At 39.8% G+C, this 14,324-nt stretch overlaps 1 protein-coding gene across 2 annotated transcripts; it reads left to right on the top strand.

The window, feature by feature from the left end:
• Positions 1-1,555: 1,555 nt before the first annotated feature.
• On the top strand, positions 1,556-13,545 carry LY96 (lymphocyte antigen 96). 2 transcript variants are annotated; one of them, XM_030012735.2, is made up of 5 exons: positions 1,556-2,150; positions 8,622-8,711; positions 9,664-9,792; positions 10,756-10,808; positions 13,041-13,545. In XM_030012735.2, exons 1-5 carry the CDS (start codon positions 2,078-2,080, stop codon positions 13,140-13,142), a joined length of 447 nt encoding a protein of 148 aa, XP_029868595.1. In that variant the 5' UTR covers positions 1,556-2,077; the 3' UTR covers positions 13,143-13,545. The 2 variants fall into 2 exon arrangements, with proteins under 2 accessions (XP_029868595.1, XP_029868594.1); XM_030012734.2 differs by lacking the exon at positions 1,556-2,150 and adding an exon at positions 5,470-6,914.
• The last annotated feature ends 779 nt before the right edge of the window (positions 13,546-14,324 follow it).

Genomic DNA, 14,324 nt, shown 5'->3' with positions numbered 1-14,324 from the left:
GTACTTAGAATCATGGAATCATTTAGGTTGGAAAAGACCTTAAGATCACTGAGTCCAACTGTAAACCTAACACTGCCAAGTCCACCATGAAACCATGTCCCTGAGCACCACATCTACACGTCTTTTAAATACCTCCAGGGATGGTGACTCCACCACTTCCCTGGGCAGCCGGTTCCAGTGCTTGACAACCCTTTCAGCAGAGAAATTTTTCCTGATATCCAATCTAAACCTCCCCTGGTGCAACCTGAGGCCGTTTCCTCTCATCCTATCACTTGCTACTTGGGAGAAGAGACCAGCACCCACCTCACTACAACCTCCTTTCAGGCAGTTGTAGAGAGCGATAAGGTCTCCCCTCAGCCTCCAGCAGCTCAATGTCTTTCTTGTAGTGAGGGGCCCAAAACTGAACACAGTATTTGAGTTTACTTGCACATATGTGACTGGTTTAGATCTGTGGAACATGTTGAGAGCAGTAGAGACTAGTATTCAAACAAATATTGCTAACATTCACGTTAGCAATGAAATAATGGAATGGAAATGTAATCCAAAAAGGCTTCTAGATTTGTATCTGTTTGGCTTCTGAACAGATATTCTAATACAGATATTTCACAGTGCACTGAGTGCATTTCTAAGTGGGAAACTGAAATGCTTGGTGTCCTTCTAAGCTAGGAAATGTGCATAAACCAAAACAGGCCCTCTTGCTACTAACAAATCATGCAAGAGAATTGACTGTAGTGTGAATGTTTCAATAAGCAGATTGCTGTCAAGTAATTCCCAAAGCCTAGTTATGTTAGCTCCACATCCTTCACAATCCTATTAATTTTATGAACTACTGTTTTCTTCTGGTTTATTTTTCTTCAGTTTTATACACATGGTGAAAACCAGTTCTAACTGCAGAAGTATTACTACCTGCTAACGTTTTCTTCCCTGGAAGTTGCTGATATTTCTCTGGGTGTGGGTAATTTGTGTACAACATGGAAGAAACGATTAATTTATAAGACCTAGAGAATGTGCTCATAAACATGGAGATTCTGAAGGAAATACTGATGCATAAGCCGAGTCTTCTAAAATATGTGATTTACAAGCTGTCCTATTTGCAAGGCTATACCTACTCTGAAGGTTGCCAGCTCCTGCTGTCTTTCCAGTACCAACCAATCACTTCTCCCTAGCAGCTGGGTCTCACATCTTACTCAGGTACCAGTATCACTCAATCTGGTGTGAAGAGCAGGAATGTACAAAATGACTCAAGCCTCTTTCCTATCCCCTTCCAGCCTTACATGCTTCCGCAAAAGGCCATAGATGACTGTTTTTTTTCCTAGGAAAACAGACAGGATATATGCGAATTTTTCTTTTCAGTCTTTGACTACGTGCCATTTTCTTGCCAGCGTCCCTCTCCCCTTTTCTCAAGTTTTTGGCTTTGTCCACAATATTAGTCATAGTCCCTATCTGTTCTTAATTATAAAGTACAATGCTTCTTGTCATTCTTTAATGTTATTTTTTAAATTAAATTATCCCACAACCCTCAGCCTTTTCTTGCAAATGCAAAAAATTCTGATGAGAAAATTATCCCCTTTTGATACTTCAAAGGGAAATCTTTAAAGCTCTGAGGTACTTCACGCTCTTAACCACACTCTCTAGAATTAAAAGCTAACTAATTTCACTGGAGCTTGGTTTATTACAAACCAAAGTCATCACGTTGGCAAAGATGAAGAAAATCTGTGTAGATTTTTGCATGGTACTGTCAGGGCCTAATTTAGGTGATGGAAACTTCATGAAATCTTGTGCTGTAAAAATTAAGAGCACACATGTGAATTATTACAATTGCTCGGTATAACTTCATAGATGGAAACTTGGTAAGCTGCTGTAATTTGGTTGCTCTGGAGCTCTGTGGTCATATCATGAATTTCTTCATGCTCCCACGTACAACATAGCCTGCTGCAGCCCCCCTGAGAAATGGGACAAGTGTGCTAGATAGGAGTTGGATCCACTATAATAAGATTATCCCACAGCTATACATACCTCAGCGAGCAGCTATTTTAAGCAGGGAAGAACAGAGAACAAAAGCAAACAGCCGCAAAACATGTCCAGCTTTCTCCTTTTCTGGAACACCAGGGTGGACAGAGTTGCTGTGGTGTGCTTTCTGTCAGCCTCAGGTAGGACACAACCCTTCCTTCTCCCTTCACCTGCTGCTTTCTCTTCTTTTCGACAACTTCAATGGTTTAATGTATACTTTAGAGTATAACTATAAGCTTTAATCCTAAAGTTGGCTTGGAAAGAATAAACCATAAGCCTACTGGCAACAGGCAGAGTTATTTCCAACATAATTGTTTCCACAGGATACCACCTGGTGCGTATTTGCTTCACTTTAATAGTCTCCAGTGGTTTAATGTGATATATTCAAATCAAACCCCTAAGCCAAAGTGCATACAGCATTTAAAAAATATATTCAGAATAACGCACATCACTTTTTCTTTCTTTCCACAACTATTTGCTTTCTTACTCAAATGCTACCAACTCACCACTGGGTATGTGTTGGAGCACTGCTCTTGGGTCAGACTCCCCTGACACTCTCAAGCACTTCATCAGCTGCATGTAGAGGAGCTGAACCCTCTACCTCTTTCTAGTATCCCTGGGCGTGACTTTCTACTTCCATTATAAACATTATCAAAGATAGGATGAGAGGATTTGAGAAGAGAGATTTATCCATGTATTGCTACAATTTTCTATTCTTCATGTTGATTGCTGAGTGTGTTTCTGTTTTGTGAGTAATGCCTTATGCCTTATATATAGCCCCTTTATGTTGGAGTGTCTTCAGCAGTAACCCTAAACCCAGGATCAGAAGTAATAAACGTCTGCTTCCAGCTGCAAAAATATCTACTTCAAAAACTGTCACAAATGGTCCTGCAAGGAAAATAAAATTATTATTGCCTCTTTCTTTTGTTGAATAAATGTGTTTAACATCTTAAAAGAGTTTTTCCATTAACGTGAGGTTTTGGTACATGCCAAGAACTAGGACATAATTTTTAATTCTGTCTGACTAACACTTTGAAATGGAGTACTTTCCTCTGCTGTACTGGTTATTTATTTATTTTTCTGTGATAGGATATTATGATAACGTATATTATAAATCTTTCCTGAGGGAGATTTCAGTGACTTATAAGTGCTTATCTGGTCAAAGTACTCATCTGCAGCCAACAATCCAAAGTGATTATTTTGAAAAGCAATCGCAAGTAAGTTAAGCACTTTTTAGATGTATTGAGAAAGAAGATAAAAATATCATAAATTAGTTTAAGAATTTTAACCACAAATCAGTGAGGAGGCTTGGAGTTAAACTTCTACTCTCAGCATCTCAGATGTAGACAAAATGGAAAGTCATAGGTATGAAATCCTAAGTTCTCTAGACTTGGATTTATTTTATGTGCTGTTAACTGGATATGCAAGTTGGTCCCTACTAAATGTAGTTGCAAAGAATTTAAAAAAACTGAAGTAAATTGTCACAAAACTCCAGTGAAGTAACACTATTGTGTAGCTCTTTCCACTTCTCTTTCTTTCCTTTTCACCTTCCTTCTGGATCAGAGTATGTAAGAAGAAGATCATAAAAAAGAAAGAGTATTTAGTAAAAATAAAATATATAGAAGTTTATATCCTTCTTCTTCAGTGACCTTCATACTGACTTGAAAGGGACAGAGCAGACTCCTCACACCTCTAGTGCACTAGTTTGGGGCTTCAGTGAGCGTCACAAGAGGTCACTTCTATGAATGGCATCGATAAGGGCATCAAAAGCCACAAGCATCTAAAACTGAATTTGCTGAGGAGATTTAAAAATTATTAAGGTTATTTTGATTTAAGGACAATTTGACCAGACACAATGGTCAAGGTTATAGACTTTATAATTGTGGTCATAAGTGATATTTTAGCCCTGACACCAGTAGCACTTACTGTCCCTATTTTCTCATTAGCCAGCCAGATCCTTCTAAAATGGAGCCTAGTTAACGCTGATTTTTTGAAGCATTGGAATAGTGTTGAGTTGTGCAATAAAAGTGCATGCAATAAGGAACAGCAGAGGATATAGAGGTTTCCCCATGTGTCTGTCTAAGCCACCAGGGGGGACTCATTCCTCATCTATATAATTTACTGCAGCAAGTATCTGAAAAAAAATCTATTCTTGAACCAGGTACAGAAAGTCACCGAGTTCAGCGGAGAGCTTGTCTTCATTTATGTTAAAAGAGCTTTCATATCAAATCTTGTAAATCTGCAGCGCTCTTTCCAGTCTGCCCATGAGTACATCAGCCACCCAACACACTGTGCAGCAAAGTACAAGTCTGGTCACAGAGGGACAGACACGCTTTCAGCTGGGTAATCATGTATGTCAATAGGGTACGGTCAGTGCCATCTCAAGCCCACTTCAAACTGACCTGTGACTTTTGCTAAATCAATTGGACTGACAGAAGACTCAGCGGAGAGCCTGGCTTGGCATCTCGCTGGTTAGACTCACTCCACATCAGTGGCCATGGCTTTGTGGTTGAATGGAACCTTTTTTTGCCTGTACATGCACAAGGTAGCTCTTCTCTAGTGGCTGCTTCATCACACCTTAGTGGCTGTCTCATTACTCCATTTCTTTTTTCCCAACTATTGCAGACTTCCTGATTTATTTCCATTTCACTACATATTTTACTCTTTTAAGCAAAATTTGGCCATTTTTACACAGAACTGTATTATTGCTATGATCACAAAGGGTTTGTATGTTTAATAGCATCCTATTAAACAACAGCAAAAATCTGTGTGTGAGCTACATACTCTGGAGATCTGTCAGGAAAGTTGTATAATTTTGAATTCCCACTTGAAAGCCACCTGTTAAAAGTTCCTTTCAGTCTTGAACTCTGTCAGGCTGGTGGGACTCTTCTTGTGGTCTGTGGAAAGATTTGGAAATATTGAAGGGAATTCTCTAGCCATATTAAATTTTCAGATTTTTATCTTATGTTGTGAATTATTACATGTATTAGCTCACTAGTTGGTACTTTTAGGTGCTTTTGAATTCTCACCTTCTTTAACTAGTCTGTGAACTTCCCCCATCTTCTGGGCACAATCAGCCATGTTTTTGTGCATGTCACTATTCCTAAATTATCTTTTGCGTTACATGTTCGGACTTCTGAAATCCAGTTTCTTAATCTTTTGCTACTTTACCTTTATAATATGTAAAATATTACCCTGGTGTGCACAGAATTTGGGAGAATAAAAGCTTTTAGGCACTGTGATGGGGAGTGGGGAGTCGGAACAATTTATTAAGTTATATTTGTTGTAAGTAATTTTTATTGAGTTTCCTGCTTAGCACAAAACCAAATACCTGTCTATTGTATACACTGCTTCTTTTTCAAAAAAAATACAACTTCTGATCTCAGAGAAACCTGCAGACATACATACAAACCAAGAGGGTAACTCATGAGAAAATAATTTGATTAAGTTCTGTAAGTCATTCTTCCATAAATTCAGTAAGTTTCCATATTTTATTATATTCAGAAAAAAAAAAGAATTGTGTTTCCTGTCAGTTAGATGGTGACTGTGCTCTCTTGAATGAGGTATGAGACTTTTTTTGATCTCTTTCTGTAGTTGGGACTAGCAATATTGCTGGGTTTGTGCAGTAAAAGCAGACCCAGTTTAGTCCACAGAACTGATGTAGCAGATACAGGCAAAATATGTTACTCTTTGTGTATTGCACTAACAGAAAAAAATAAGGGGGTGGATCTAATACCAAAAGTGCTTTAAGAGTTTTTGTTTTAGTGTTTCAAACCTGAGTGCCAAAATCTGCAACCTAGACCGTTTTCAACGTCTTGGGTTAAAATCAGGCTCCTAATCAATCTTCAGTTGTGATGGGTAGATTCTGTGTTCTTACAGAAACATCTCACTCAAAATGTGACAGCTTTTGTTGTTAATTGTCTCATGTTTGGTGTCCGCCTGGCCCCATACCTGTGCACTGCACCGGCACAACAGTCAGGGTTGGGCTCCGTGCTCTTGGGCAAATGGTGCAGCGCAGCTTCTCCAGCAGAGACAAAGAGTGGGGGAGAAGGTCACAGAGGGAGGCTGGGAGGCAGGCATGGGACTTATCAGTTGTAATGTTATGGATTTTTAAGATTGCTTTCATTAAGAATTATAACTGTGATAGTTACGGCTTTGAAGATGGTAGCTGACACCGTGCAGGACATCAGTGGTTCTACTCAATAACATGTCAGACGGTTGCCTTCAGCTCCCATACTTACCTCCATTTGGAAATACGTCATCTAATTACACTTCTCTGCAGCACTGGCGTGTTCTTAAAGCATGGTGAGCTTTGTAAGAAATTAATTCTGAAAACTTGTGAGAGTTATTGACTACCATATCAATAAAAGAGTGGACTTGGTTTTCATCATGTGTGGATTCTTCTTTTCTTTAGTATGTACAGGAAACTGTGTTTGAAATTACGCCTTAACAAATGTTATGTCTGATGAGTCAACTGAACTTTCCCTTTACGTGCTTCTGGTAATCATAATTGTACTTCTCCTCACTTCCCCATTTCACACAGTTTTCTCTTTCATTTTTCACTCGTGGCTTGAGCTGCGTTGTCTGGGGAAAATGTAACAACAAAGGCAGAAATTCTTTTTCTTCACAAAATTTATTGTGATGATAATTGATAGTGTTGCAGTAGGATTAATTAAGATTGCAGAGAATTTGACAAAATAACTGAATATTCCCTGAAGACATGTGACTGAGGATGACTGTACTGAATTTTTGTTCCTCTTTTTCCAAAACAAAGTTTTATGCCATCGAATACTGAGCCAAAAAAGTAACTATGTTTGGACTTTTTTTTTCCATTTTATTCACCCCCGGAGTCAGTGAATTACTTTGTACGTCGTCAGAGCTAGAAGTGTCATATACTTTTTGTGGTAAGTAAAAAATAGCTTTTTCTTTTCTGGCATTCGCACAATAATTACTGTAGTTTGAGGAAATGTGAACTTTCTTTCAAATTTGTTTCTTTGATGAATACAGAAAAATAAAAAGAAGTTCAGCTGGAGTATATTTCTGTTATTAATTACCCTATTATAAGAATTGTACTGCATAGGCACAAATATTACCACAATGCTGGCTGCAGCAGCTAAGAGAGAAGTTTACGCCCAAGTAAAGCAGGCATGTTTTGGTTCAGGAAAAACTAGGAGATAAGGGATTTAAACTTGTTTTGCAAGTACTGTACTGTATAAATTATCCACGTTGATTTAAGCAATGTATTACAATGAAAAGCTTTAAGGATATGGAAGAAAAGGGGGAATGTGATATTCTGCCAGGCTGGAGGACCAGTCAGGCTCTGGGACAACATGGCGTGTCCCTTCTTGCTGTGTCTGCGTCGTGGGCCGCTGGATCTGTGTGGTTCACTGAGTTTTTTGGTCGATTCTGCAACAACTGGGCACCTCCCTGATGTCCGTGTTGAACAGGCTCAGTGTGCCCATGCAGACCCAGTGGTCAGAAGGTGGGCTTTTGAGGAGATATTTTGCAAGGAAAGGCCCCTGTCTTTTGAAAATCTGTGTGCATTACTAGTGTATATCACCTGTAAAATAGCTATATAAACTGAGGCACAGGAGGGGATGCTTATTTTGCTTTACATTAATAGTCACGTTAAAAATTTAACAGGGGTAAAAGTGGCGGTACTTAAGCTTGCAAACCAAACCTTTGAGACCAGGGTGAGTTTTGTTTGCCCTTTTTCCCGTCACAATTTCCTGTGCGTAGTGGTATCCGAGATGAGAAGCTGACCGCTGGTTACCGACAGCCAGACAGTTTCCCTCTGCACGCCCCTTGCTTTAATCCCCCAAACACAAGACAGAACCCTTCACCGTAAACGACCCCGCCATCCCGTTTGCTGGCGGGGTTAGCGCGGGGAGCAGGCCTTCCCCAGCCTGCCAAGCAAGGTGAACTGAACAGACTTCTTTCCTAAAATTAAAATAAAAATAAAAACTGACTGGAAATGCTTCCAAAGCTGTAACTGAACGATTTTTTAAAAATCAAAATATCGGCTAATGGGCTCTAAATTTGCTTAAGTACAGGTTGTATGATGCTTTATCACACTGCATCTGACACTGTGCGTTGTACAATGAATGCTAGGTGGGTCACTCACAAAACAAATCTACTCACAAAAAGGCTCATTTACATTATCCTGGAAAATATGCTGGTACATTAAAAATATTTTTAGCTGTTGTCAGCAAGTTTATATAGATTCCAAGGGTAGCATAAGTAGGGATATTTTCAGCAGAGGACCATGCTGGCTTAATGCTAATACAAAGTTTCTGTAACTTCAAAAGAGCAATAAAGGTACTTTTACCTCCGAGTTTTGTGTGAAAAATAGCATCAACCAAACAATTGACTCTTCTTGCTACTTAAAGAAATATGATATTATTTTTGCCCTCTAAGCATATAAATAATTAAAATATAATTTAAATTACATATTTAATATTTACTGTGGATTAGACAATTTTATAGTATATACCTGAATACATTTAAAAATATGTATGTGTTTATTGTGAGGGTGTATATATGTATATTTTTATTATTTTCCTGGAAGAAGCCAATTTACACTAACAATATGGAATACTTTTTTCCTGTAGATTCTACAGTTCATGATTTCATGTTTAATCTGACACCTTGCAGCATCATGAACAAATCCGTCTGGAAGGCTGCTCTTATGTGGATTCCAAGTGAGTCCCTCTTGACTAGGCAATTATATTCTTCAAATGCAAAAAACCGAATACAAGCAAAAAGCTGACACTTGACATCCTAAATGCCAAATGGTTCGGGAGATCAGTTTCTCTGATTAAAAATGGAATAGATAAACTATAGTGATGGACAGAAATGATGATTTGTGGAAATAAATGTGTTTGAGTTTTACTTGTTGGAGCAGTTACCAGAGCTCTGCACACTAACTGGCACTGTACATGCAAATCTGAGATGGTATAGGTGCGTGTGCATTTATCTGGAAGAAGCAGACAAGATTTGCAGCATACAAGCTCTTCTGGCCTGAAGAAGATCCAAGGAGAGAGAATATCATTAGGCTATCCAACTATGGCAGGTCTTCTACTGAGAATATGCATGTTCCAGAAGCTGGAAATGGTACTGGATTGTGTATACAAACCCAACATTAATATTAACATCCAGCTTTAAGCTGGCAAGCTGAGTTACTTATGAAATGGCTGTATCATAAACTTCACCTTCTGAGTAAAAACTCTGGAGCTGGACTAAGTCTGCTTCCCTAGAAAGATATCTTTATGATGACTACCAGCATTCAGGTCAGCTTGTTTGCAACACCTGCTTAAAACTAGAGAGTCCTCATCTGAGTATTTATTTGGGTTAGCTGTGGAGCTGAGTGAACTCTGTTATCTTTGCTGAAGAAATTAAAACAGATTTTGAAATTGTCCACTCAAATATTTTTTAAGACTGATGTTTTTTTGTTGAAAACCAGCTTTTTTTTTTTTTTTTTTTTTTTTCCTGGAAGTAACAGTTTTCAAAATATGTATTTTTGTTAGTTTTGGGGGGAGTCTTTAAAAAATATTGTATTTCAGAGAAAACTAGGTTTTAGCTGAATAGTGTGTCTGCATATATGTTTTTCCTCCCCACCAGCTACCATTTTCTCACTTGCAGTGTCTTAACTAGGAAGTGACATCACCTTTTTGAAGGTCGTCTTCAATGTCTGGTACGACAATGCCAAAGCATTACACTGGAAAGAAGTCCTTTGCAGCGGAGCTGACGATGAATACACAGTATGCGGAATGCTGAAAGGAGGTCAGTGCGGAAAATACCCTGTGCCTTTCCCTTGCCTGGCAGGTTCTCTTCACAACAGGGCCATATCCTGCCAGACCTTTTTCACCACTCAGCAGATTTCTTAAAAGACTAATTGATCAACCCATGCAGACAGATTTTTCTCTCCACAATCTAGACCGATTCATCTTGCTTGGCAGGCAGCAGACTTCAGGGCAGGCAGTTCTCCAGTGCCAGAACCCCACTAAAATAGAGAATTTCCAAATTCTATGCTTTAACACCCTTGTACTGCAGTTTCCATCTCTATAAATTAGGATTACCAATATCCTTCATCTCATTATGACACTTTTATTGTTAACATCTCTAAAATGACATGGAAAGACTACATTTGACTGGACTGTATAGAAAACTTGAGAGGAGCTGGGGGCCTTACTAGTATCCAGAACACAGTTTATTTAGATAAGTATCTGGATGGGTTTTTAAAGAGATTCTCTACACCCATGTATAATGCTTTTTTATTAGAGAAGAGTCAATCCTGTGGCAGGGGCTAACCAACATTAACATGACACAGGCTCAGATCCAGAGAATTCAGGGAGGATGTCAGACTAAAGGCCAAAAAAGACCTGTACGGAGGTCAAAATACACAATCCATGTTTTCATTTCTTTAAAAATGAGTATCAGCTGTCTTCAGTTATCATTCGGCTGAACTACTATTACAAGCTGAATTATTGGAGTTATCACAGTAGGATGGGTCTGCAGGATATGTTGCAGGAGCATTGTGTCTAATTTCTATTTTCTAACGTGGTTTAGACAAATAGGCAGAGCTCTAGGAGAAGAAACGGGTGAGGGATTTATCACTGGAAGAGTAAATGGCATTGGCACTGCTGTTGAGAGATATGCCATATTGCTTTGAAGTTATTTGGGAAGTTTGATTGATGGCTTTATGTTTAAGTAACTATTTATATTACAATTATCTCTGTTTTACAGAAACAATTGTGACAACATTTGACATTAAAGGTGCAAGAACAAAATTTCCAAAGGTACTTTTCAGCATTTTATATAAAGAAATAACAATAGTAAAAATCACATACTTACATGTTTTCTAAAAAGAGTTGTTTACCCAAACTGTAGAAAAAAGCAAAAGGAAATGTCAGAAAACTTTCTCATGCTTGAAGTGATGACTTCAGTATGGTAGCATCTCTAAAATGCTAAATGTCCTCAGGTTATTATTCCTCTATTATTCCTCCTTTATTTTATAAAAGAAAAGACCAAAGATATCAGTTAATGTCACCTTAATAATTCCATTTCATTTGGTAAATTATTGTGTTTACTTTTACCTGTTTGAGTAAATCCATACATATTATTTCTTCCCATTTCATTCTTTATTTGATGTTCTCTTCACATGCTGGTCTGTTCCTCCCTGAAATCCTTTTCAAAGGTTTGAAGAAGGATAACAATATCCAAAAGTAAAAAGAATGCTCCGGCATTAAACGAGGAGCAGCACCAGTCCTCAGGTTAGCCCACTCTCATCCAACACCTGCCTCATCAGCTGCCTCAGCCTCCCCAAGGCCCTCACCATCCCTATTAATTCCCACAAATGTCACTAAGGAGCTCCTACTGGCACAAAATCTCCAGCCTCCCCTTAACTCAAAGCTCATAGGCCTCTAACACTGTTGAGCTCCATCTGTCCCAGCAGCTCTTCTAGCTCCAGAGCTGGTAGTAAACAGGAATGCCCTCTGCCATAAGCAAACCTCCTATGGATGAGGTGCTTATGGCAGACCTGACACTTCCCAATGGGACTCTGCCAGACCAGGAACTAACCCTAATCATAGTCTTTGCTGTAAACTAGAAACTCTTGCAAGCCTCCCAGTCTTTAGATTAGTCCCAAGAGCCCTTCAGCTCCCAAGTGCTCATCCCCAGTTTGCGATACCAGAAGAGGAAGGTGGCAGGTGTCAAAGAAGGTAGGGTAGGACCTGGGTTCAGTAGGGGCCACCAAGCTGTCTTCTGTCCTGGTGCCTACAAAAGTCTGTCTGTGTGACAGTGTAAAGATGGGTAGCTAGACAACAGCTAAACCTGGGGTGATGCTGCTTTGTGAATCAGACTGCTGGATGTGGATGAGCAGATCGGTGGGACTCGAAGGAATTCTGAGCCAAGGTGAGGACCAGTATTGCTTGGAGCAGCGTGCACTGCGAGTAAGTGTGGCTGACTTAGAGCTGGGCTTATGGCTAAGGTTCAGGCAAGCAGTATCCCGCTAGTCAGGGAGCAGATGCTCCATGCAGGGAGGTGAGCTGCGCACTAACAGCGTGATTTAAGTAGGCAGCTTGAGACCTCACACTAGGAGACATACTGGCTATACTTTGATCAGGGACTGAAGAATGACTACAGCACTCTTGTCACATGGGTCCTTCCTCCCACTCTCCTCTCTCTAGCGTACTTCACCCTCATCTTGACATCATGTTCAAACTCAGGACAAACTTTTTGCCACCAATAATAGTATAAGGTTGCTTTAGCTTTCATCAGGCAGACGTCTGATGTATTCACATCATACGTTCACTCTAAGTTGCTGATTTTGGTAAACACCACTGAGGCTGAATAGCAGTTAAATGTCCAGTACGTGATTACAGCTGAAAACAAAAGGATGGACTGTGCAGTACAACAAACTGTTACAAGACTGGTCAGAAGCTGTGTGGTATGTAGCCAGGAGGATTTCCCTAGGACCGCCTGTGAAATAGAGGCTGTTATTGCAACTACCTATGTTGCAATGGGTGTTGGGGGCAAGAAGGTGGCAGAAAGCCAGCCAAAAATCAAGTGTCGGTAGGAGTGAATCCTTGCTGGATGCAAGCTATAAGGGCTAATAAGGTTACTGCCTTACAGTGGGGACAAAAAAGCCCATTGCTGCAGAATGCAGCCTGGTGTATCAACTCAGTTAATTCCTGTTTGTGGAATCAGAAATGTTACTCAAGACAACAGCTCTGGAAAGGGGAGCAGGTGCCCTCGGGAGCACAGGACTCTGGTTTGAGAGAGGACCCTGACAAGTGCAAGCTGGACCATGGCCTACTGCTGCTCCTTAGTACCCTGGTGATGAGAATAAAGTTGAGCACTATTTTTTTATGTACACATATATCTGAATATACACATGATAACAGTTCCTGATGGGAATCTTTCTTTTTCAGGTCTAACAGATGTTACCATAACCATTCAAAGCAGATACTTAGGCAAAAGCAGGCAGCATTGTGCACTAATTTTCTTTTTTTTTTTCTTGCTTATTTTAGGGCAATTATAACATTATTTTACAAGGATTCTCTGATGATTCTGAGAATAATATGATCATGTGCTTGAACTTCACCATGATAGTAAAACAAGGTGCTTTCTGAATGCGACAAATGTTTCAAATAATTCCAGAACATGGAGCTCACTTCTGCAAGCATCTGGAACCCAACCTGCGAAATAATAAGCACGCTAATTTTCCTGAGGTAGAATACATCATGTACTGGCTGGAAAGCTACATGATGGATAGTCTTATGCATTTATAGCACTGCTGTAATCAGATGCTCAGCCAATGTGCACAAAATCTCTGGGAATCAGACATCCTGATTAATCCACAGAATAACCCTGACTGGATGTCAGGCTGAGGACTGCATTTTGGTGCTGTGCCTTGAGTTATGAAAAGAACAAGTACTTTAGACTGCGCTAAACTAATACAAGAAGTTTTGAAGTGCAAGAACCAGAAGCTCGCCAGTATTCAATTTAAAATAAACCAGCAATTGAATCTGGGAACCCTGTTGTGTGGGGTTTTTTTTTAGCTGATGTGAGTAACATTCAAAGTGGAACATGTTTCCAGTTACACTGATACGGTACAGCTGAATTTAGCCATCCAGAGCTGTAACTGCAACCCCATAGCGTGTTTTTAGCTCTTGCTCAGAGTCCGAGGGGCAGAGGCTACACAAGCTGTCTCCTTCAGAAGCAGGGGGATGGTAATTGCTCAACAGATTGATCTATTCCTCAGTTATCAAAAGCATGTCTAAAGATTTGCTGTGGCTTCTGCCTCTTGGGCAGCCCTACATTCAGTACCCACCTTCCTTCTCTGCTGCACCTCCATACCCAAGACCTTCGGTGAGATTTTGATGGAGTGTAAGGTTTGGTCCTTAGGAGGAGAGCTGGCAGCCTTTCAGGCTTCACGGTGCTTTGGTGCCACTGTATGATGAATGACAGCTGACCAGTGCAGTGTACAAATGCTTCCTTCCTTCAGACAGGTTCTCTCCTTATGATGTTAGGATGCCATGTCCTCTTTTCATCCTCAGCCCCAGCCAGCAGTTGCTTAGTGAGTTCAGACACTTTTCCCTAATGAACGGGCCAGTGTTGAAGTTGCACTTTGTGCTGGCTGATAGGTTATACTGTGTCTAGCAGATTGCTTCCAAATGCCTGAAAAAAATGAAAAACCAGAACAAACCAACCCTCTTTCAGGCTGCTAAATACCAAGCAGGAATATTAGCAGAAGTGAAGATTTTAATCTCACTTTACACATAAAGATGTTTTTCAAATTGAGTATCAGAAAA

This window comes from Aquila chrysaetos, chromosome 4, assembly GCF_900496995.4.
Source record: "Aquila chrysaetos chrysaetos chromosome 4, bAquChr1.4, whole genome shotgun sequence".
Lineage (NCBI taxonomy): Eukaryota > Metazoa > Chordata > Aves > Accipitriformes > Accipitridae > Aquila > Aquila chrysaetos.
The sequence above is the reverse complement of the archived record's forward strand: the minus strand, read 5'-3'. Positions and strand labels throughout refer to the sequence as shown.

Coding starts and splice junctions, on each gene's coding strand:
- LY96 (XM_030012734.2), top strand. CDS start 6,821: ATGTTTGGACTTTTTTTTTCCATTTTATTCACCCCCGGAGTCAGTGAA. Junction 8,712..9,663: donor TGCTCTTATGTGGATTCCAA/GTGAGTCCCTCT, acceptor TGTCTTAACTAG/GAAGTGACATCACCTTTTTG. Junction 10,809..13,040: donor CAAGAACAAAATTTCCAAAG/GTACTTTTCAGC, acceptor TGCTTATTTTAG/GGCAATTATAACATTATTTT.